At 40.8% G+C, this 21,972-nt stretch overlaps 1 protein-coding gene across 6 annotated transcripts in view; it reads left to right on the top strand.

The window, feature by feature from the left end:
* Nucleotides 1-21,972, top strand: part of LOC147034506 (epsin-2-like) — a 118,109-nt gene that overhangs the window by 79,525 nt on the left and 16,612 nt on the right. For all 6 annotated transcript variants that reach the window (XR_015059074.1, XM_085884510.1, XM_085884518.1 and 3 more), the window contains 4 exons: nucleotides 13-108; nucleotides 11,891-12,065; nucleotides 12,536-12,799; nucleotides 20,820-20,918. Coding sequence is in view for 5 of the 6 variants with exons in the window: in XM_085884510.1 (XP_085740636.1) it covers nucleotides 13-108; nucleotides 11,891-12,065; nucleotides 12,536-12,799; nucleotides 20,820-20,918 (634 nt within the window). In the remaining variant the exon portion in view is untranslated. The remainder of the gene's footprint in view (nucleotides 1-12; nucleotides 109-11,890; nucleotides 12,066-12,535; nucleotides 12,800-20,819; nucleotides 20,919-21,972) is intronic.

Here is a 21,972-nt window from a genome sequence, read left to right as displayed (position 1 = left end):
TGTTTTAAATAGGAGGAGAGGCTGCGCCGTGGTGATGATCTTCGCTTGAAGATGGCTCTTGAAGAGAGTCAGAAGGGTGATTCATCACCTTCTCCGCCAGCCACTGAGGTCTGCAATTAATTTATCTAATTGCACCATGGTTCAGCTTTAATTTGTTCACATCCAAATGCTTATGCATTTGTCTTGTCTGCATTGACCAATTTGTGGAATAAATGGATTGGTAGAATTGGATGATGATTTGGTGTTTGAAGAGTAAATTTTCTCGACGGTTTTTTTCTGTGGTGGTGAGTAGTAATCTTGCACGAGTTATCTTCACATCCTCACCATGCTGATTTGATACTGTAGATTTATTCCTATAATGTGCTGACTCGTTCAACATTCCTGACTTGCTACCTTTGTGGTGCTGTCATCAGGTAATGATTTTATTCTGATTTCAGATGACCTCTACAACCCAAATGAAATGGAAATGCTGTCACGACTTGCAAAGCAAAACCCACAGGAACTCCTTGCAACTGTTGTCCTACTATTGCTGATGGCATTTCATGGGGTTGCATCGATAGCAAGCAACCCGCATTTCACGGGTTTGTCCTGTTTTGTTTCGTAAAACCAGCAGACCTGTTCTTGTATCGTCAAAACCAATATTGGATGGAAAGTACGATCAATTTTAAAAACGCAATGCTGAGCTTCCATTCCACTCACAAGGATTGTCCCACAGACGGGTATACCTTTTGGGACCTTCAGCCAATATGCAAAGTGTCACTTTTGTTTCCAGTTTTTCTATATTCGTTCATTTGTTCACCTAATACCCCAGTTATTTGGGATATTAGGACAATGTGCAAGGCTATGGCGACATGAGCTTTCGCTCACCGAAGTCCACGTCAACCCCTCCAGGATTTTGTGCGCCATTTTACTTCACATCGTCTACATAAATAAAATATAAACCACTGCATTCCTACCAAACTGCTTTGTCACCTCCATCTTGCCACGTGCGGGATTATCCTCGAGACGTGTTCAAAAAATAAAAAAAGGCTCAGATGTTTTGGCAATAATGGCCTTCACTTGGGATTAACACTGGCCATGGGCTCTCAAAACTGAAATACCCTCTTGTTGGAATGGGGCAACATTGGCCTGCAATTGCCTTTGAGACTGGTGATTAGCCCCTCATGTGGGTTTTTTTTCCTTCCTCTTTTGTGCTCGTTCCAGACTTGTAGAAGAGGTGACACATGAGAAAAAAGGCAAACAGTGGAGCCATATTAGAGCTCAAGTAAGGGAATGATGAATGAACGAACAGGAAAGGATGAGGGGAGAGAACAGTGACTTGCATGAAAGAGGCCCAGGTTAGGTAAGGTCATTGTGGTTGGAAGGGATTGGGGGATAGGGGGTTGATGCATGGTAGTGCATCACCTGCAATGTTTCTGCCTTGATAAAAAAAATTAGTTTATTAACAGAAGCTATTGAATGTACATGACCGGGCTAAAGTTTTAGAACACCCCCAATTTCAGTTTTTACTGAAATTTAAGCAGTTCAAGTCCAGTGAATAACCTGAAATGGTACAAAGCTAAGCGGTAAATTGCCAGAGGTTAAAAAAAAGTTTAGGTTACCAAAAACTTAAAAATAATGTAAATTTCAGTTGTTAAAAAAGGCCCTTTTCAGGGAACAAGTAATTGGTTAGCAACTGCAGCTGTTCTGAAGCAATGGAAGTAAATTAAGCCTTGAAAGTTGCAAACAATTCCTACAGGTGTCCCAACTTTTGTTGATTAGTTACAAACCCTCTGTCTGTATAAAAGCAGTGTTGGAACAGACTGCTGCTACACCCTCTGAAGCAAAAATTGGACAATATTGCACTGCAGGAAGTAGTATATTGCGATCATAATGGCGAGAAAAAGACAATTAACAAAGGAAGACAAAGACCATTATAACCCTTAAAAGTGTAGGTCTTTACAGAAATTGCAAAGGAGGCCATGGTGTCAGTGAGTACAGTTTCCTTACACCATCAAAAGGCACTTGGAAACTGAAGGAAGCTCTGCAGACCCAAAGCCACAACACAATCAGAAGACAAGTTTCTGAGAGTGAACAGCTTGCGTGATAGGTGGCTCCCAGGACAGCAGCTTCAAGCACAGCTTTGCACTGGTCGAAGTAAGGAAGTCTCAGTTTCAACTGTGAAGAGAAGACTTCAAGCTGCAGGTTTGACAGGTTAAGTGGCAGTAAGAAAGCCATTGATAAGATTGCAAAATAAGAAAAAGAGGCTTGCCTGGGCCATGAAGCACCGCCAGTGGACTATTGAAAACTGGAAGGAGGTCTTATTGACCGATGAATCAAAATTTGAAATCTTCGGTTCATCACGCAGGGTTTTTGTACGCCGTCGAGTCGGCGAAAGGATGGTTCCTCGGTGTGTGATACCAACTGTCAAACATGGAAGAGAAAGCGTGATGATCTGAGGCTCTTTTGCTGGATCCAGAGTCAGCGACTTGCACCCTGAACCAAAAGGGCTACCACAGCATTTTGCAGTGCCATGCAATAACCTCTGGTCGATACCTCGTTGGTCAGGGGTTCATCCTGCAGCAAGATAACGACCTAAAACATACCTCCAGGCTATGTCAGAACTACCTCAGAAGAAAAGAACAAGACGGTAGGCTTCAAATCATGGAATGGCCAGCACAGTCTCCAGACTTAAACCCCATCAAGCTGGTTTGGGATGAACTGGACAGAAGGGTGAAAGCAAAGAAACCTACAAGTGCAACACATTTGTGGGAACTTCTGCAACAGTGTTGGGAAGAACTTTCTGAACAATATTTGATTTCCATTGTAGAAAGAATGCCACGAGTACGTTCGGCTGTTATATCTGAAAAAGGTAGCTACTTTAACAAGTCAAAAATTTAGAATAAATTTTGTTCAACAAAACTATTCCATGATTTATTTTTTATCTGCAATTGTTTGTTTGTTCTCTGCTTTAATTTCAGAGTGCATTGCAACATTAAACTGCTTAAATTTCAGTAAAAACTGGAAAAATGGGGGTGTTCTAAAACTTTTGACCGGTAGTGTAAAAGAAGAGGAAGGTGTCTAAAGCTGCTTTAGAACACGGTGACCTTTTTGTGTGCACGTGTAGAATTTTAAAGAGATGGTTATTATTGTAAATAGCAAATGGCACAAAATGCAAACTTGCATTTACTAATTAATGTTTTTATTTTATTAGTAGTATTATTATTATTTTTATTTTAAAAGGTGGATTGTGTTAATTTTGTATTGCTTACTCCTTTGGGAAATGACAATTCTGGTGAGATTTGCAAGACATTTACCAGACGAAGCTAAATGATGTGGGATTTGAACCACATAGCTCAACATGTCACGAGTCTTCTGTTCGGATGAGAGTATGAAACAGATTAACCCAGAAAACCTAATTTAAAAGGAAATTGTTTGAGGGTGTGAGCAATCCTAATCATTTTAATTTTTATTCCTATTTTCTTATTCCATCGTCGAGCTCCTAGATGAATAAATCCTGTGCATGTGCAGGCACTCACATATTGACACCATGTTCTGGAGTCAAGACTAACTCAATTGTATTTTTAAGAGTGAGTTTTTGATGAGCCCTTTTTTAAAAAAAAACATTTTAGAGAGGGTGAACTAACCTTACACGTGGTGTTGCATTTTGCTCTGAAATATAATTGCAACTAAGGATTTGTTACTCCACAAATTGGGAAATGCCTGCATTTTATATGGTGGTGATTTACGCACTGTTGGGTTCCATGGTACCATGTTGAAACTTTTCATCTCAGAGCGTCCTTTGGAATTATGCTCCATGAATAATGCACTCAGACCCTGCTATTTGCAGGGTTCCTGAAAAATGCTGTGAATATCGAGGCAGTTCAATGTATTTTTTTTTGTCTGGGCTCGTGGAAGAGTGATTTATGCAGAACAAATCAGGACACAACATAAAGAGAATAGCAGGAGAAAGGGAAAACAGCTAGGTGGAGGAAGAAAGTAGTCTGTAATGGCCAAACAAGAGATGCAGGTAACAATGAGGGAGGGGTAAGGGAAAAATGCAAAGGGTGAACAATATGGATACATAAACAAAATTGTTTGACCAGTTTGTGATTTTTGTCTTGGTCTGAGGATAGGGAAAAGGCTGCTGCTTGTCTGTCAGAAAGATGAGATGTCATGGCAGAGTGTAGTAATCAGCAAAGAGATGAAGAACATTTTCCAGTCATTGAGATCATTGAAGGTTAGAAATAATATGGGGTGGAGAACAGTGCTTTGGGGGTTTCTAGCCTTGAAAACTCTAGCCTTGACAGGGAGAGAAGATGAAAGGGTTCCGTTGAGAGCCACACATTGGCCATGAGAGTGGAGGAAGTCAGAAATTCAAGAGTGGAGTTGGCCTTGGATTCCATAGGCAGACAGTTTGGAGAGCAAGGCGGGATGCCAGACTGTATCAAAAGAGCGAAATATGTCCAGAGGCGGCCCTGATCTCATGTCTGATATTGAGGGCCTCCACCATTGTTGGGAGACTAGAAGCAGCATGTCTAAGGTAGGGACCAGGTCTGAATCCGAATTGATTGTTTGAGATGAGGCTGTTGGAGAAAAGGAATGAGTTTTTTTGTCAACTGTAATGAGGGGGTCCATGACATTGCTGATTATTGGAAGTGGAGGAAGCTAATTGGGCTGTAGTTAAGGGGATCTGTTCCCCCCCCCCACACCTTTTTAGCTCACCTGTTCGAAGAGCAAAGAGCTATAGCGATACCCCCAGCGTGAGCGTGAGTCAGCGTGAGCGTGAAAATGTTAAAGTTTTTGGTGCAAGTTATTTCCTTTCTAATGTTTTCATCTACCACACTTTTTTACTGATTACAATATACATATATTGCTTTAAAATTATTTCGATCATACTTCACTGCAATGCTTTATAAAAAATATTATTAGACTAGTCTTTTAAAAACGATAAATGTATAAACAGGTGAGCATTGGGTGGCTTTGACACCAACTCTGGTTATGTAATGCTGTGATGGATGATTTCCATTTTCCCAGGTGCATATCGGAGACCAGTCCTGAAGTGTTAGTATACATGTATATACTGTATATACTGTATATATATATATATATATATATATATATATATATATATATATATATATATATATATATATATATATATATTATAAAAAAACAATTTTTTTTTAAACCATTAATGATGAAGCAGGTCACCTCATGACCTGTGAATACATCGGGTCTACGAATAGCAGGGTCCGACGGTACTTATTACCTCCGCCACTGAAGGTGAAGGAGGTTGTTTTTTCACCCCTTTCTGTCTGTTTGTGTGCTGGATATCTCAAAAAGTTGTGGATGGATCTTGATGAAATTTGGGGGGCAGGTTCGACGTGTGACAAGGATTAACTGATTCGATTTTGGTGAAAATCTGGATCTGGTGACTAGAATTTAAAAAAGTGATTATTCACCATTAAGAGATGGGGCCAAAAACCACATATAGCATATTTCAAAAATGTATTGGGCCCGATTATGTTCTCATGGTTCAGGCATTGTGTGGTGGAGGTATGTGCTCTAATGGGTGCCTTTCTAGTTTTGGAATGTGACTGTATAATCAAACGTAGTTTAGTGTGCTCTATAGTAATCTGTCAAAAACCGTGCAGGAAACTCAAGTATGACGAAAGCACCCTTTGCACCTTTTTTTTTTTAATGTATTTATTTATTTTTGTATATGCAGTTAAAGATCATGGAAGAACTCGTGTGCTGAACGGATAAGGACCAGTAGAGTGGAAGGCCATGATAAAGAGACTTGGGCAAACAAAGGATGTTGGGGCGGGGGAGTGATTCAGGAGAGGATGCATGGGGTGGACAAATGATGCATTAAGTGGACAAGATTGATATTGAAGGGCCTCAAGCAATCAAGCAGACCCAAACCACTGAACAGGAGAGGGGGTGGGGGTGGGATGAGGTCGTGGGGGAGGGACTAACCCTAACAAGATGCTCACACTCGTTCAAAACACAATCTTTTATTTTATAGAATTGGCAAGGAAATATTTTTCGCCAATTGTACATGTATTTGGGGGTTAGTTGGTGTTGGAGTATCTTGTTGTGGAGAGTTTTTTTTTTTGTCATGCCCTACTGAGGCAGTTTAGTTTTTGGCACAGCAACACTGTGCACTTAAAGCAACACAATAAATGAGATTTGCTTTCCAGGAACATAATGTTGCAAAAATGAAAAATGTAGTCCTGCTTTGTCTCTAAAATTTCCAGTTGTGAGTTAGTTTCCTTGTGTACACTGTCTTGTTACTCTTCCATGAGCCTACATTTTGTAGAAAAATATTACTGTATAATATACTTGAGTTTCGTGCATGACCAAAGGTTAAACAGCATCATAAAGCTGCTTAAACTTTACTTTATTTCTTATGATCTATCTGGCCAATTGACATGCTTATTCAAATTGTAATTATGATGATGCTGGATTGCATGAAACGAGACCTGCATTTTGTTGACCATTTCACATTAAGAATGCCCCGCACGGATGTCGCAGCAAACTTTTGTATATGTGAGAGACGAAGAATGCTTCATCTATCCTCTCAATCACCACCACCTTTTGGTGCAAAGGCTTCACCAGGTTCTGTTTACTTAGACCAAAGGGAGGTTCACACTCCTATTCTCAAGACTGCTTGTGATGCAAACAAGGCAATTGTGGTTCTCTTGAATGTAACCTTCAAACATTTGAGAATGGAATAATGAAAGGAAAAACAGGAATGTCAATGCATTGTGCTTGGTAGAAATGAGCAGATGGTGGATGCTCTCATACCTTGGTTTCATCCAAAAGGTAATTGCAGCAAAAAATGTTTTTTAAATTGTGTTTTGTGGATAAGCATCTCATTATGTATGCAATATGAGATGGTCTCCATATTTGCTGCAATATGATCATCTTTTGTGCATTCTGCACCATCCTCTAGAGGTGTAATGTAGCACTATGCGACTGTTTCACTGAATTCTCTCAATTATTTACTGAAGTTTTTATTAATTTGTACCATGAACATCTGCTTTGTTTCATTGTGCTCTTGATATTCGGGCTTCTCAGACTTTTCGGGGGTATTTGTAGCGCAGTGACTACTAAATTGATGTTATTCAGTCATTGTTGCATTCAATCACCATAATCTTGAATTTTACGTCCTTTTTCTCTTCTTTAAAAAAAGATTTTTTTTAAATTTAGTTTTTCAAAAGCACATCTCATTACCCTTGCCAGAGGAGAGGGTATTGCATTTGGGGTCATTTAGGTCTGTCTGTCTGTCTGTCCTTGGCTTGTCCGCACACAACATGAGTTTTTTTCTCTGCAACCGCTTGTTGAATTGACACTAAATTTTCACCATCGGAGTGACTACTCATTTAGAATGTTTTGATGATAATTATGCATACCAATAAAATGGACATTATCAAAGCTTTTCGACTTGAACTCAGGATAAAACCGTGAGCAGATGAAGAAGAAGCACCAAACTCTCACTTATAAAGTTAAAATGTAATATCCTCAACATTGATTGGTTGAGAGAAATGACAAGATTACCTGATTGGTGGAACCACAGAGCATCATGAATAATGATTAGGTGGAGATGAATCACCAAGAACTGGCCGAAATGTAATGCTAATTAGCTGAGGGCTAGTGGGAAGGGGGGGGGGGTGCCGGTGGTTTTCATGATGACTCAACGTTGACTGTCGTACAGTTGTCAGTCAAGCCATCATATTCAAAAGAGATATAAAGTTCAGACAAATTATTTGTCTACAAAGAAAATGGTTGGTTAACCTGATGAATGTGGCCTCCATTGCATGAAGGTGAGCTAAACTGTATCCTCTACTCAGGATTTTAAACCAGCCAATGATATTGCTCTACACACTGAGGATTATTCAGCAGATGATAACCAATTGCAGAGGCACAGGGAATAGTTGTCTGTCTTTGTACATTCTTACAGGCCTGAGCTAATTGTCTCCGTTTGGTTGACAGACCCCATCTGATCCCCAAAGGGACGTGTTGTTCAATGCGATACTTCAATCTCGAAGATGTGTGGTCCACATACCAAGCATCACATGCACTGAAATTTGTAAATATTCTTACTTGTATGAGAGGCGAGCAAAACGTCTTTTTGGACTGACGGAAGCAACAGGTCGGTGGTGAAAATCACTCATGATTGAACAGCATGATAAGAATGGGACACCATCCGTTTGATCTGGTTTTCAAACCATTGAGACGCTCTGCTTTTCCAAGATAGACGTCGGTATACAAGACATTTTCCTGGTCCGTTTATACTTCATAGAATTATTTGGTGGGTTCAGGTGTGGTGTGTGTGTCTTGTTTGATGATCTGTTCAGGATACCCATTATCAAGAAGAATAGTCTTGATGGTCCTAATTTCAGCATGGGGTTTATCTGTGGAGTGGACCTTTCTTCCTCTGTTGTAAGTATGTCGGAGCGTTCTCTCTCTTAGGTGAACTCGGGATGGCTGGAGAGAGTTCAGCTATGCCAAGAAGACTTTACATGCTGAGGTTGACTCGAAGATAGCAAAGATGTCCGACATTCCAATAATAGATGGAAGGGGGTTGAACTCAAGGATGTGGATCTGCAAAGGCTTGTTTTTTCACAGCAACATACAAAGATGTTTGCCAAAGATGCCAAGACCGGGCCGAGAGAGGATCTCATCACTACACCGTCGATCTTGGTATACATTGAATCATTGAAACTGAACTCGACAGAACGGGTTGCCATAGTCATCAATTCAACGAAAACGGACTCTGAGATTGGTGGAGGTGTCAAGTCACGATGATGCAGATGTTGCGTGCAGCTTTCAATCACTTCTGTCAGTAGGACATTCATGAATAGACTGGTGATATCATATGAGCACATTGTGAAATTCTTGTTTATGTGTGTGATGGACTGTATGGCATCTGCGAAAGTGAAGGAATCCGCAATTGCATGTTCTGAGACATTGCCCAGTGCTGGCTGCAGTAGTTCACATAACCATCTGGTGAGTTCATGTTGTGCACAGCCAGTCATTGAAAGGATCGACCGTTGAGGAACACTATCTTTATACATCTGGTAGACCATACATCTGAGGTCTTTGCGATCCGACAGGTCTAATTGTGTCGTAAACCTTCTCAGGGAGGTCTCCTTGTTTGCAGTTGCAATAGTCTTTTCGTCATTTGTTTCTCCAAGCGAGATGTGTGGTCATGTTCAGTTGTGTTGTCCTATTGATACTGATACGAATGTCCCACTGATAGAAGTGATTGAAATCTGCGTGCAACCTCCACCGATCTCTTGAGTCTATCTTCATTGAATTAATGAATATGGTGACCCTTTCTGTCAAGTTCAGTTTCAATGAATACTTGGATTGATGATGTTGCGATGGGATCCCCTCTCGGCCCTGTGTTTGCAAACGTCTTTGAAGGTTACTTTGAAAAACGTTCCTTTGCAGATCCACATCCTCGAGTTCAACCCCCTTCCATCTATTAATTATTGGTACGTGGATGATATCTTTGCTGTCTTCAAGTCAACCTCAGCATGTGAAGTCTTCTTGGCATGCATGAACTCTCCATCCATCCCTCGAGTTCACCTTCGAGATGGAACGCTGCGGCATACTTCCCTTCTTGGACGTCTTCGTTGAGAAATCGCCCGATGCTAATAAATTCACAGTCTACCGTTAGGCTACTTTTTCCGGACAATATACAAGGTGGGACTTGCAGTTCCTCCAGATACAAAATTGGATTGATTGGTATTATTGGTCACTAGAACAAGAAAGATCTGCTCCACAGATAAACTCCATTCTGAAATTGAGACCATCAAGACTATTATTCTTGATAATGTGTATCCTGAAGAAGTAATCAATAGATATACATACAAATTCCTGAACCGATCAAGGAATTCTATCATCGGACCTGGTAAATGTTTGGGATACCTTCGTCTACCTTGGAAAAGCAGTGTCTCACTGGTTTGAAAACCAGATCAAACAGTGTCCCATTCTTACTATGCTGTGCAATCAAAAGTAGTTTTCACCATCTGCCAGTTCCTTCTGTTAGTCCAAAAAGATGTTCTGCCCCACCTCCAATACAAGTAATATTATTTACAAATTTCAGTGCTCGTGTGATGCTAGGTTCGTGGGCTGCACATCTTTGTGATTGAAGGATCGTATTGAACAACTTGGTGGACAGGTTGGATATGAGGCAAGGACAAATTGATTCGATATTGGTGAAGATCCGAATCTGGATCTGGATATGAGATTATTTCAGTTTTTAAAGTGATTCTTCACCATTGAGAGATAGGACCAAAAACAAGATGTAGAATGATATTTCAAAAATGTAATGTGCCAGATATGTTATCATGGATCAGGTATTACGTGGCAGAGGTATGCGCTCTACCGAGTGCCCTTCTTGTTTAATTTGTCCCCCCGTCCCCCCAACTCAAACCATTTTTTCAATGCATTAAGGTACTTTGTTATGAATCCAATGTTGCCTTTCTTTGGGATTTATTTGTGATTGTGTAAGATCTTACCAGGCTGTCTTTTCATAGAGATTGTTTCATCACGATGTTGGTCATGTGTTATTTCAGTTATCTGGATTATTTTCTTAATACCCTTAATAGTTTTGTACAGGGAGGCATTTGCTGCTTAATTATTCGAGTTGGCTGTTCTGTGCAAGTTTACATCTTGAATAAAAGATAGATTACCCACTCGATACAATGGCAGCTTCCACCGTCACGCAAGCATCCATGACACTGGCGCATCTCCATTTGCAGCGATGCTGCACATGTTGCAATTTTATGCAGGCTCTTTGCCTTTCGTTAAAGATGACTGTGCATGTGGTCATAAAAGTTTCCCCACTTTTTGCATGGCTTGATTTATGATACTTTATCAGTTATGTTTTGCTTCTTGAAAATTGCTTTCTTGAGGAATCAAAAGAAGCACAATATGGCAAGGAAAGCTTTTCTTGTATTGGAGCAGCATGTAGGAAATGAGAACAGTGTGGCAAGCTTTCTGTGCTTTGGGGTGTTTTTCCCCATCTGGTTGTGATCATACATTGGCCTATTTAAAATATATATATATATTTTTTTTGTTCTTGAATCATTTGGGCAAGGCTTGGGCCGATGAAGTTCGTGGGATTAAGGCTCCCACGAGACGTATCGTTGAAAATGCTACCTACCTTGAGTTTTATGTTTCATAATAAAATTGCACGATGTTCATTAAAAGCTAAATTGCTGTGTGCAACAAATGTGGAATCAAAAATAAATAAAGAATACAGTACAACAGCTGAGATGTGATGTAATCTTCAGAAGAATACATGACATTCTTTCCATGAAATCGTAGTGTTCACCGATTCGTAGTAGCACAAAGTTTGAAAATGCCTCATGAACATTATCGGGTCATATTCACATGTAATTTCCAACTAGTTTCACCATCAGTGTCACTTGTGTGGGGAAACGTTAGCTTGACAGCATTGTGACCCTGCATCTCGTGCAGAAATATACCAGATAATTAGCGACTCATTGGCTTTGAGTTGATTTGATTTTTTTTTTTTTCATCCATTGATGGATTTTCTTTCGGGATCTAAGTCTGAACATGGCACATTGCCAAATTGGTCGGTATTTTTTTTTTCCCTTTCTCAACATTTGTGATCGATTTTGTGTGATGGCTTTGTTAATTTTTTCCATTTGCCTTCTTGCTTTAACCTATGCATTGGTGAAACGCCTGTAACGAAACTCATTTGTAACCAACACAACCAATTCATTTTTGAAGGTTTGAATTGGGCAAATGCAATTGGGTGCTTGCTCTGGAAGTTATTGTGCCAGCTGTTTCAGGGATTTGATCCTGAAATGTTCCAAAGTAAAAATTTGTTTGACTTGTTTCTCTCTCTCTCTCTTTCCTTTAGTCATCTCTCCTTGACTTGGTGGACGTCTTTACAGCTCCACCAGCTACTGCTCCAGGCATTTGGCTGGGTGCTCCTACTGCTGACTGTGTCCAGACTGTACCAAAGACATGGGGAATGCAACCTGCTTTCCCAGAAGCACCCACTGAACCCCTTCCTTCACCTTGGGCTGCCATAGGTGAGTGAGGTTTTGGCCTACCTTAGACAATTCTAATAAGTGCTTACCACTATTGTTCCACAATCCAATTTGGAAACATTTTGGGAAGTGGAGCCCATCTCTGTCCCCCTCCAAAACTTTCTAGCATATATTATGACCTGTCACTTCACTGACGGGAATACCAATCTTTATGTAATTGTAAAAAAAAAAAAAAATGTTTATTACTTTCTTCTGTCCTATTATACTTTTTTTTTAAAATAACACACACACGCGCACACACACACCTTTTAGTAATGGATGTGATTATCATTGTAAAAATTTTTTTGTGGCTTCCTTAATTGCAAGCAGCAGGGCTTTAATGCCAATCTGGCTAATTTGATTCTTTAATTTTAACACAGGAAAACTAAATATAATGAATTTGTTTGATTTGAAGATTAAAGATGTATGTTCTGATACTTTTTCTTTGAACCATGAATACCTGAAAATGGCAGGAGCTAGTTTGCCGGTTGCTGCTGAGCCAAGTCCATGGTTGCCGACAGCTCCACCCACAGTGCAATGCGAAAACCAAACGTCTGGTCCTTGGACAGTCTCGCCTCCAACTCGATCTCCATCCGCCATGACATCTGAAAGTGAAGTATCTGTTCCTGATCCTTGGACTGCTGTTCCAACTTCGTCGCTCCCGTTTTCTTTCTCCACCGCCGTGGATTCCTGGTCCTTCCTCGATTCGTCGTCACAACCTGAACCTGCCGTTTCAGGTACTGTGCTTTGCTGGTTATACCTTTTTTATGGTTGGAGTTGGTGCCTTGTCATTTTAATTTATGTTAAACTTGTCACTTACTACTACATGGCATTGTGTTTGTGAATTTGTCCATTCTGATTGGCTTGATGTTGCTCTGTACAAAACTCCTCCTCCATCACTTTTCCCCAACATGCCTTCCTATCTGAACATGAGTTTTTAACCAGACCATAAATTAGCTGTCTTGCCATGAATATGTATGTATGTATATATATGTATATATGTATGTATGTATATATGTATATATGTATATATGTATATATGTATATATGTATATATGTATATATGTATATATGTATATATGTATATATATATATATATATATATATATACATACATACATACATACATACATACATACATACATACATACATACATACATACATACATACATACATACATATATACATATATTCGAAACGGGTTGGGATGCCATCTGTACTCAGGTCCTCAAATAGTTTGACAAATGGAATATCATGTATGTTCTTTTGCAATGTAGTTCATTGCTTTGAATAATTCCTCTCCCATCTCGATCCCAATTAAATTAAAAACCCGATGAGTTGGAATTCCATTTCTGCTTCTATGGTCTTTATTCTCGATTTGCTTCACTCCTGCAAAGTTACGTTTTGCAGGTCAGTTTATCTGGTAGTATCCTTGTGTTGTAATTGACGTATGCATCACTTTGCAATTGTAAAATGTTTCCGGTTAACTACACTCCTTGGGAGTTCACTGCTTTCTCGGTTTTTATTTGTGTTACTGCTTCATTCTTCTTTTTCAGTCTGCCTCAATGACAGTTATTCCATACTACACTAGTTTCCCGTGTGTGTGTGTGTGTGTGTGTGTGTGTGTGTGTGTGTGTGTGTGTGTGTGTGTGTGTGTGTGTGTGTGTGTGTGTGTGTGTGTCTTTTTCGGCCTTCACCCCAAAACTTTTTTATGCCTCCAGTGACATTATGTTTTCAGGTTGTTTGTATGTATATGTATGTCCATCCATGCTAATATTCTGTTTTCTTTGCAACTGCTTATCCGATTGACATGCAATTTTCAACATCGATGCGACTACTCGTACATATTTGTTTTTTTAATGATAATTATGATGTCATTGGTCACGTGGTTCTGCAGCCATATTGTATTTATCATAAATCATTCAAAAATCTTCTCAAACGGGTGAACAGATTGAGGTGAAACTGCAGGTATGATCGCCTACCCATGAGGAACAAAACGTTATCCACCTGTGATGTCATAGGTCACATAGTTTGGCAGCTGTTTTTTTATTTTATTATTATTTTACTTTTGAAGAATAAACATTTTAAAATCTTCTCCAGAATGGCTTGACAGATCAAGGGGAAACTTCACTTTCATGTTCCTCAAGCCTTGGGGATACCAGGGTGTTCATAAATAAATAGGTCACATGGTCTGGCAACAATATTGGTTTGAAGGAAAATCTTTAAAAATAATCTTTCTCTTGAATCACTTCAATCGATGTGAAGCATCACATTTCTGATCTTGTAGACATGTGGAATGTATGTTTTAAATTTCGACCTGATTGGACGCATGTACTGGCATCCAGAATTATTTAATATTTTGAACTTGGGTTCAGGGATTTAAATCAAACTTGGTACAAGTATGTATAATGATGCAATAATGTCAGCGGAGGCATATCTGGTGATGTCGCGATGTGGAAGAGTGCCCTTGTTGTGTTTTTTTTTGTAAGCATTGGAAACGTCTTTTGTTGCCCCGACATCTCTTTTGTGTATATGTGGTGTTAATCATTTGTGTTCCACATAGTTGGTTCCTTCACCCCTTTCCCCACCTCCATCTTAATTTTGTGCTTACTTTGTTCTTTTATCCCCCCCCCCCCCCCGAATCGTTCATTGAAACCAAAAAGTCTTCTCTTGCTATCTCCTGCCTCGCCCATATCTTCCTGTACATTCAAAAAAACAAACTTTTCTTCATGTCTTCCATTCTTTCCAGTGATTTTAATTTTTTCGTTTTCCCTGAACATGGAAAATGGACAGAATTCATGCAATCTTCTTTGACTTTAATCAGAAAACTTATTCTGGCATGAAAAAAATGGAATGTAGCAAATAGTATTTTTTTTAAATGTAATAAAAGATTTCATGCAATTACAAGTTGAATATTCACCAAACTGATAGTTGTGTGTGATTTTTCTGCAAACCTTATTTCCACAGAGTAATTACGAAAAGTATTAATTAACTCTCCCTCCTGCTTCCCTCCCCCCCCCCCAATTCTATGTATAGTCTTTACCATTAACAGGTGGAGCACAAACACAGGTAATGCTGTGCTCATGCTCATCTGAAGCAGTTGCGATGGACATCACTGAATCTTGATATTCATTGCCGACAACAAATATGGAATATAATTGTCCAACTATCTCTGGAGACCCGAATGAAAATGAAATTTCACTTGAAAGTTGCCACACTTTGTTTAAAATTGGGTGAAAATGCAATCACCACCGAAATCAAAATGTCAAACACATGCGCGTATGTGCAACTTAATTATTTTCTCTTTATTTTATTTCTGATCATTTTCATGCGGCATAATTATGAGAAACTTGGTTTTTAAAATTTATTTAAAAAAACAATGTCGAAGCTCGTATAAGAGCTGACGCACAGAACATATAACAAGGGGAGCAAGAGACGAGAGGGACGGGAGAGGGAGGCGCAAAACGGTGGGGAATAGACCCATGATGAGATCTGTGGAAGGGAGAAGGATGGGGCGGGGTACACGGGGTAAACAAGACGTACACTTCAGAGACTTTCATGAAGGAAAGCATGGAATATGAATGAGGTGGGTTTGGGGTGGATTCATGGCGGTAGAAAAGATCATGATTTTGGATGAGGGTAGATAAGCGATGGTGGTGAACAGCTATTTTGAAGACCTGGAGGGAATAATGTGTGAGAGTTTGTTCCAAAGCTGGGGAAAAAGAGGAATGAAAGAATGAAGGTGAGCAGTGATTATTAATTTTGGTAGTTTAACCAGAAGGGGGATGTTGGTGGACCTTGAGTACCCTGTGGAAATATGGTTGGGACAGAGTGCAGACAGAGTTGGGGGGGGGGGGGAGGAGGCAAGGCTGGAGATGAGACTGCAGAAGACAGAAAGACCACCGACCTGCCTGCGGTGGGAGTGAGACCCAAAGACTCGGCCACATCACAGGAGATACCAATGATCTTAAATGCCTTGGTTTCCACAGCGTGAAACCGAGAAAGGTGAGATGTGGGAGCATCAGTCCAGAGTAGAGAGCAGTACTCCATCAGGCTGCAGATGAAAGCTTTGTATGTGGTCAGGAGTTCAGGTGTGCCAAGGAATGACTTTACACGACGGAGGATGCCTGATCGGCAACTGGCTTGGGAGGCCAGGTTGGAAATGTGGCTTTCCCAGGAAAGATCATGGCAGATTGTGAGACCCAGAAGCTTGAATAAAGGACTTCTTCAAGATTGTTGAGAAAGTAGAGGTGGGGGGGGAGAGGTTCCAGACTGCCTTTTTGAAGAGACGTTGTGTGAGAGAGAGAGAGAGAGAGAGAGAGAGGGGTTTGTCAGGATTGAGACAAATGTTCCACGTGTTGGACCAGCTTGTGATTTTATCCAGATCTGTGGAGAGGCTGCTGCTTGCTGATCCAAGGGATGACAGATGGTCCGGCAGATGGTGGATTCATTAGCAAAGAGATGGAGGATTTTCCAGTCAGCGAGATCATTGATGAAAATGAGAAAAACAGGGCCCAGTCTACTGCCTTGAGGAACTCTAGCCTGGACAGGAAGAGGAGATGAGAGAATTCCATTGAGGGCCACACGTTGACTGTGACAGGAGAGGAAGTCTGTGAGCCAAGAGTGGAGATGTCCTTGGGTACCATAGGAAAAGTTTGGTGAGCAGGGTGGGGTGCCAGACTATATTGAAAGCATGCGATATGTCTCGGAAGATAGCTCTGATTTCATGTCCGGCATTGAGGACCTCCATCCATGGTTGGGAAAGCAGGAGCAGCAAGTCCAGGGTAGAGTGACCTGGTCTCAATCCAAATCGATGATCGGAAATGAAGCCATTGGAGAAGAAGGATTTGATGTCGGAAGCGATGATGGGATTCCCTAACCTTGCTGATGATTGGGAGAAGGCTGATTGGTCTGTCGTTGCAAGGATCTGTTTTTGCACCTTTTATGGAGGGTGGTAATGTTTGCTGATTTCCAAGCAGATGACAGATAACCTTGAGAAAATTACGGTGAATAGAACAGAGAGAGGGTGAGCAAGAGCAGCAGAGCAGGTTTTTAGGACATGTGGGCTGATGCCTCTGGACTGGTTGCAAAACCTGAGTTGAGGTTTGACAGCCAGCTATTTGCCTTGTCAGGAGAAAAGGACACAGAGTCCAGGAACAGGAACAGCTATGTGTGATTGGGTAAGGTGGGTACAAAAAGCGTTGGGTTTGGGATACAAGATTTAGAAACAGAGTTTAAGCATTCAGCTTTTTCACGTGCGGTGTCGGCTGTGCAGCCATTTGAGGTAAGGGAGGGGATGGAGGGGGAACATCCACCAGAAACAGACTTGCTTATATGCCACCAGAATTTGGAGGAGGGAGACGGACTTATTCAAAAGATGTTTTCTGGCTCTCAGGGTAGACACACACTTGTTCTGAGCTTTGTGGAAAGAACTGAGACTGCCTTCAGGTGGATTTGCCTTAAATGAGGTGAAGGAAAATTGTTTCAGGACAACTGGCTCACCACGAGCTTCAGTGTACCATGGGTGGGTGGAAGGGGAGGACAACTGACGAGATGGGATAAATCTGTGCACGAGAGAGCAAACTTCTTTGAAAGAATTCCTCGGATGAGTTGATGTTTGAGAATGTAGAGATGGGAGACCAGTCTCGAAGTTTGATGGCTGCTTGAAGACCTTGCCAGTCTGCCCGAGTTAAATGCCAGAGTCTATGCCGCTGAGGTGGTTCAAAAAGTCAAAAACACCTGAAACAAATTGATGAAGCCCTATCTTATGATAAATTTATGAAGCTCAAAACATTTATGAAGCCCTATCATACTAAATTATGCAATTTCATGTCTGTGCATTTGTGCTTATTTCTCCAATCTCAACTGAACTTTATAGGAGGGCTAAGGGTCACATGATTGAGGTTTGAGCAACTTTATTTGTTCCCCTCCCAAAGGGGATATTCTGCCTGGGGGGGGGGGGAATCTGTGTTAAGGTGTATATTCATGTTAAGGTGTAGCTAATCGTGGCGTTCCAAAGCCGCTTCTCATCACAAAAGTAAGAACACAAATGATAATGGCATTATATTCATGTTATTACAAAACAATATTACTAATATAAACTCTACCCAAAGGGTTTTACCTCCTTGGATGGATGTCGTGTTTACGTGTAAATAGCTTATCGTGTGGGGAAAAGTACGAGAAGAAAAAATCATAGTAATTAGAAACCACAAACGCATGTTGCCTTTTAAAACAGTTGCTACTGCTGTTTAACATGAAATTGAGATATCTGGAGGAATCCTGACATCCTTGAGGCAGTCTATGCTTTTCATGGATGACAAGATCGACTGTGATCTATATACCCCAGTAAGGATAATAACATGACTGACACTTCCTGTCACTCCCAAAAGGGAGTGGGTGTACGAGTTGCACAAAATCTGTCATTCACTGTCTGAAAATTATTTTACCAATCAATGGTGAGTCTTCAACAACTCCTGATATAAAACATATTGAAATGTGTGTGGGAAGTAATGGCAACTCCTCCCTGCCCCCCCCCACCCACCAGTGTATCTCTCTGTCCATGCTGTCGCATCTGCATACATCCTTTGTTGATGAGCAACATGGGCATTATAATATAATCAAGATGAATTGAGTTTATGGTGCCACATCCCATGGATCTGGTTTCCACAATTTTCCCACCTCCCACTTGTAATTTTATTATTGGCTTCGCTGGAATTGGCATTCCAGATAAGGTATTGTCATTGTGCACTGCCCATCCGTCTATTTCTACTTCTCCGGCCAAACCGCTGGGCCAATCCAGCTGAAATTTGTCAGCAACGTTTCCCTCCTGACAAGTAACTCGTTGCAAAGCTTGTTCCCGTCACGTGACTTTAAAGTCGGTCAAAATGACAGAATTCGTAAATTTCTTCAAAAATCTTTCTGCAGACCCACCACTCAGAATGCTACCAAATTTGGGTTACACCATTAAGCCAGGGTGGGGATGTTGAATTGCAGAGGTCATGCCGATCGATTGACCGGAAGTGTCAAAATAGCTGACTCATTTTTGGGAAAATCGTGTAAATTTCTGAAAAGTCATCCTCTCCAGACCTACCAGTCAGAATGCTACCAAATTTTGTTTCTAACATTTGGCCAGGGGCCCAGATAAGCTGCATGTCCAGTGGTCCTATTTTTATTAGTATTATTCTTCAGGTGGTTTTTGGATCACCCTGGTGACAAAATGTACCACCTCGGGCCCTGTTATTCATTGTGCAGTCTGCGAGCCACTGGCAGCCCTTGGTGGCCGAAAGTGTGGCCCCCTGACGCACAGCCGATAATTCAAATGTGGAAACATCCCATCATCTGCCATAAATGCAATCAATTGATCCACTGGTTTCAAATGAGTGTTCCAATGCGAAGCGTAAAAGTAACTGAATCGGTAAATTGGCCGATGGCAGTATGCAAACAATTATGCTGGCAGCCCAGTAACCACAAAGAAAAGAAAAAAAAAAAAAGTACATTGACGTGGGGCCCAATAGCAGCCATTTTGGAGTCCTGTCAGTGGTGTGGCGACTGTCTTATCGGCAAAAGTGTCCCCCTTCTAAAAAATAGTGATGATCACTGACATCGGGGCACCATGGACGACTTGAAGGGTGTAGATTTGACAAATTGTTTTGGTTTTTATTTTTGTTTTTTCTTTGCAGGGACACATACATGCTTCTTTCGATTGATAAAGCAGAATGGAATTAATTTTTTTTTTGAAATGAAAAGGTGTGCATTTGCATGCAACTTGCTGTTGTTGGCTGCTATCTCCACATGTTGGGTTTCAGGAGGTGCAACTTTGTTGCTTCCTTGAAAGGTCTCGAGGGAAATGTGGCATTTGATGGCTATGGGAATATTTTAGCATGATGTATAATCAAAGGTCTTCACCCTTTCAACTTATTAACTGAAAGGTATTGATGCATGGTGCTCAAAACCAATTTAACCCCACACCAATCTGTGATGGTTTTTGCTCCTTATCAATTTCTGTTCCATTTCATCTTTTTTATTTTTTATTTTTTCTATACATTTCTATAACAATATTCTGCTTCAAAAAGAATTTAAAAGGCATTTCTGGGAAGCATATTGCTTTGCAGATGATTCAAAGGATCTTTCCTGAATTGTTTCCCCTGCCATACACTCCCCTGGAATTGGGTTGTCTGAACAATGCTATTGTGGTATCTTAGCATTTGGAATATCTATACTGCATTGCACTATGAATACCTGAGCGTTGTTTCTTACCAAGTGCAAGTGCATCCTTTTCTGCTTCATTCCTACCGTTGGTAGACCACCTTGGTTTTTCTATGTGGACACTTTCCCTCCGACATGTTTATTTTTCTTGTTCTTGTTTATTTTCTTTATCTTCTTGTTCTTATTCTTGTTTTTTTTATCTTCTTCTTTATGTTCTTGTTCTTCTTTATTGTCGTCTTGTTCTTTTTTTCTTCTTCTTTTATTTTGCTTTGTAATTATTCTCCACTCTTGTTTTGTATATTGGAATGGAATTAAATAAAATATAAGGGAGAGGAGAGGAGGGGTGTAGCAACACAATGGAGCAGAAGGGAATAAAACAAAAGTTGTGGCTATGTTGCTGCCGTCTTGTTTTTAAGAAGTTTTTATTTGGGAGGACCTGAGAATCGTATAAAACATTATACAAATGCTTGTTCTTTTTCTTTCTTTCTTCTTATTTTTTTTTTTTTAAACTTCTCCCCCACCCCTTCTCTCCTTTGTGATTTCTTTTTCAGACACCCAACCAGCATTTGACCCATTTGGAGTGACAGCCACCAGTGAGCCACTTGGTAGGAGCATGACTGTGTCTCCTCAGACCACGTCTTCCTCCTCAGGTTTGAAAACATTTCCTCCACTATTCTCTGCACACAGTGTGGTTTTGATGTTTGCTCAAATGTCTGAGCTGTTTTTGGTTCAGTTCAATTCGGTTTTTTTTATTTTTCCAATCTTGAATTCATCAAATGCAAGCATGGAGGGTTTTTCTATGTGGACATAGATCATTTCAATGATCGGAAGTGTCTGCCACACTTGCATGTCTGGTCAGGCCGCACGGCAACATTGTATTGTTACGGACTCGGGGTTTGAGGCTTGCCATGAGGGGAAGCACTCTGGTCCCTCCCGAATGCCCAGTCCTGAGGCTGCCGAGCAGAGGTAACTCGGTGCACTGGCGAGTTGCTAAAAAAAAACCCACGAATGCTGATTGGCTCTGCCAATCTGGGTAGGGTTAGACCCCCCCCCCCTTGCGTGATAACTTACCTGTGGACGGCTGAACCAATTAGGGTCTCATGCCCTCAACGCACATCCGGATTACTGCCGAGCAATAGTGAGTGCATGCTGACTAACAAGAGCAAATTCAGTTGGGGCAAAACTTCCCGGCTAAACATATGTGCAGACCATACTGTCACAATGAAGGAAAAGACTAAATGGGCTATGTTCCTTTATAACATTAGCAATTTATTACAAGCGAGGGTGAAGAAAGGTCATGTGACACAATAAAAGGTTTTATTACGATATGTACAGCAGGGGAAAGCAAAGATTTGTGGGTGTGGCAAAATACGATATGGTTATCATTTACAAAAGACAGTGCAGAGCTAACCCAATCTAAACTTCTGCAATCTGAACTTAAGCAAACGAGACAGGCACTGTCAGATGCACCCGAGGAAACTGGAGAGTTCAGAAAGAGGAGAAGCAGTTGAGGTGTAAGCAACCTCTTGGTACCTGGGGCGGTTGACAGACCTTCACAACTCGATCGTTTAGGGGGAGGAGGGAAGAAAACTGGGGGTGTCCATGGTGTGTGAATGGGTGGTGCAAATGAGGGGTGAATGAGGTGCAGGTATGATGTAGTAGAGGAAGTGTGAAGGAGGTGCGTATCTTTTATTGCTCTTTCAG

This window comes from Eptatretus burgeri, chromosome 1 (assembly GCF_056783735.1).
Source record: "Eptatretus burgeri isolate ZD-2024b chromosome 1, Ebu_testis_v1, whole genome shotgun sequence".
Classification (NCBI taxonomy): domain Eukaryota; kingdom Metazoa; phylum Chordata; class Myxini; order Myxiniformes; family Myxinidae; genus Eptatretus; species Eptatretus burgeri.
Note: the sequence above shows the minus strand (reverse complement) of the source record. Positions and strands in the feature narration are given on the sequence as shown.